Source organism: Tigriopus californicus, chromosome 8, assembly GCF_007210705.1.
Source record: "Tigriopus californicus strain San Diego chromosome 8, Tcal_SD_v2.1, whole genome shotgun sequence".
NCBI lineage: Eukaryota > Metazoa > Arthropoda > Copepoda > Harpacticoida > Harpacticidae > Tigriopus > Tigriopus californicus.
The window spans coordinates 12384990-12387970 of NC_081447.1; the positions used below are offsets into that span (position 1 = coordinate 12384990).

The 2981-nt window shown below is 38.9% G+C and overlaps 1 protein-coding gene across 1 annotated transcript in view; it reads right to left on the bottom strand.

Annotated features, from left to right (window-relative positions):
• Nucleotides 1-75: 75 nt before the first annotated feature.
• The window catches only part of LOC131885725 (uncharacterized), a gene marked incomplete in the record, with an annotated part of 8119 nt that continues 5213 nt past the window's right edge, over nt 76-2981 (bottom strand). Inside the window, 10 exon segments of the mRNA XM_059233862.1 lie at nt 76-481; nt 615-808; nt 1235-1275; nt 1396-1447; nt 1518-1550; nt 1634-1717; nt 2244-2342; nt 2411-2471; nt 2571-2713; nt 2854-2904. Coding sequence (XP_059089845.1) covers nt 296-481; nt 615-808; nt 1235-1275; nt 1396-1447; nt 1518-1550; nt 1634-1717; nt 2244-2342; nt 2411-2471; nt 2571-2713; nt 2854-2904 — 944 coding nt within the window.

Below are 2981 nucleotides of genomic sequence, written 5' to 3' on the forward strand. Positions count from 1 at the left end.
ACTCGGAAGTTTTAGGAACGCGATACAAATTCCATATGATGAATATAGCAATCTCTTTTCTCGAATTTCAAAAGATAATTGTGAGATAGTAGAATCAATCTTTTTTTTAATGTAAAAGCGCGAGACTAGCTTCCGCAACATGGACATAAATTCAATGAACCTCTTAGCTCTTAGCATGCTATTTGAAAACAGTATGAACACACAGTCTAGTAATTGGTTCTTGATCGCATTGACTTGGAACAAGTATTCTCCATCATGCTGTACTCACCATGTTCCAGTGGTTTGTGCCCACATATCAGTATACGCAGACATTTTGGTACTTACTGCAAATGGATTCCGTATTGACCACTCCTCCTTGTTGGGTCGCTACGTCTGTAAAACTGAAGAATCGGCCACATATTCGGTAATGAACGAAAGGTGACATTGACCCCACAATAAACATTTCGGCATCGGGCATGGCATCCCTTTGGGCTCCAGGAATCTAGAGTGGGATAAAGAGTATGAATTCCAATTTCTCGATGAACCGACGAGAGAGATGGGTACTTTGATGGTTGATGGTAGCTTGAATTTATGCTTCAAGCAATTGGTTAAATCTATGCTTGACATCTTCTTACCTGAAGATAATCTTCAACGCACCCAGTATCTTGAAGACCGGTGGGATCGGTTCCCGGGACAGCTGTTGATAGGCCAAAAGAGCCTTGATCTATGGCTGTGCCCGTTCCCACGATTACGGTTGAAAAACAAATGGCGCATTTTCCCAACTCTTGCCGAAAGCACATTGTGTAGCATTGACTAGACAAGTGGGTCACTGGAAACGAAAATATTTTTGAAAAATAGCGACTTGTTTAGAAATGTGATAGTGGAAAATACATGACCAATCTGTGATTGCAAATTTCAAGTGCTAAAACTCTAACTTATAGTCATAGTAAAAGAGGAACGTTCGAAGCAGGAATTAAATTCTTATTTGAGTTGTAAAGTTTATGAATCATATTTTTCATATTGTTTGGCATGCTTAATATAAAATAAATTAGATATTTTGAATGAGTTTTGAGCGACAATGAACGTTTCTAAAATCTGAAACAAACATTGTCATTTTATCAACTGATCCTAGTTCACTAATCCGACCCCAAACAATCGAAGGTTTCTTACAATGTAGACTTATCCTGTTTGACTCTAGGGTCTTTCATTCATGACGCTTACACAGTGAATGGTGATTGTTTCAATAAATTCTCACCAGTTGAAGAGATGCTGCTGGACGATGTGGGAAAGTTGAAACTAAAAATAATCGAACCAAAGATTGGGAACATGTTTTTCATTTACGAAGCCATCTAAAATCTGCCGTAGTGGATATAAACGAACATTACAACTTAACTAAGGATACCTCCTATAACCAACCTAGCAAATGTTCCTGTGTTGCCCGTGAAGTACTGAAGACATCCATTGGGCCCTGCAAGAACATAAATGGTACAATGATTTTTCATTAAACTAGCTATTCTGCTGAATATGTTCAATATTACCTCCATTTTCATCTCCACAAGCGTACTGGGTGACTGCAACGACAATCAAATGGTATTGATCAGGTGGTGTTTTTCTGTATTGCTTCTGTTTTCTTACATTAGTTTGTTATCTTTACCTTTAATTTCAAACTGGCGGGTTGTTCCTGTTCCACTGAAGTCAAATGCGGCCTGATGGCATCCGTCGGAGGCGTCCAAAATCACTGAAATTTGTTGGAATGTGTAATGTTCTGATTTTTGTAGACTTCAAGTTCTGATGCTATATTTTGATAATTTTGACAGCATAAGGGAAATTGCGTGTGACCACAGCTATCTAGTTTCTTAAGACTTTAACAGCGGTGAGCTGCCATAAGTATTGCTTCAACAAATGCATTCATTAACTGAGAGTGTCAAGCACGGAAAATTTCTTTTTCTAATTATTTTGCGAAAAAGTTGAATGTTCCGTCAAAAACTTGCTTGTTACATTGTAAGGGGGATGCCAAAAGATTAGTTTGACTGAACCGTTCTTTCAAAAGATCAAGCGAAATATGTTGCAAAATGCAGGTTTTCGAAAAAGCTACGTATATAATCTCAGTTTCAAGATTCCATGCCTTTTCCGGCAAGAAAATATCGCTTGCACTAATTTGAGGTTCCCAAAAAATTGCAATTTGTTAAGACGCTTCTTTTGGGTTATCATTACTTGGGCGCCACGTAGATAGCGAAAAGTTGATTTTTAAAATGAATACTAACTATGTTGGCCAGTATTGAAGCCACAAATAACCGGCGACGACATGCCCTCCGGAGCTGTAACGCTGAAAGTATCCGTGGTGCAATCTCCAATGGAACCCCCTACAAATGAAAAATTGAGGAGAGTGTTAGAACGGTCTCAATAGTTCTAATGAATAAAGAGTCCTCACCATTGATTATTTGAGCTCTTGTGGAAGCAGTCCCCACGGTCGGTCCAGCAATCGAAAAGCTCTACAAAATAAAGAATTGGTTTAATGCTCTTAGGATACTGTACATCGAGTATTTTTCTCCTGCCACAATTTTCGGTTTTCACAAAAACCCTTTCTTTACCGTAAAGTCCAGTCTAATTCTGCAAATGTTGGAAGAGCATTTGCAGATCTTGAATGTACAAGGATTAGAGACAGGATTGCTTGATCCACTTTGCTCGAGATAGGTGCAGTTTTCGGAAGAAACACCTCCACAACTCAGACTGACTGTAAAACAACAAGATTTGCAACCACTATGGCTAGAAGAACGAAAGCATCGCTACAATCAAAGCAACAAAACATGGCTTTAGGTTCAAGTGGAGGAAACAAAACCTAGAGCGGAAGGGAAAAAAAAACGAAATACTCACAAATGCAGCAAACCCCAAATCCTTGGGCGCAACTTCCGCTGGCAGACCCACCTGAAAATTATGCAAAAGTCAATCTCAATGATTCAACTGCTACTTGCAAATTTCGATTGACAAGTAACTAACGAAGA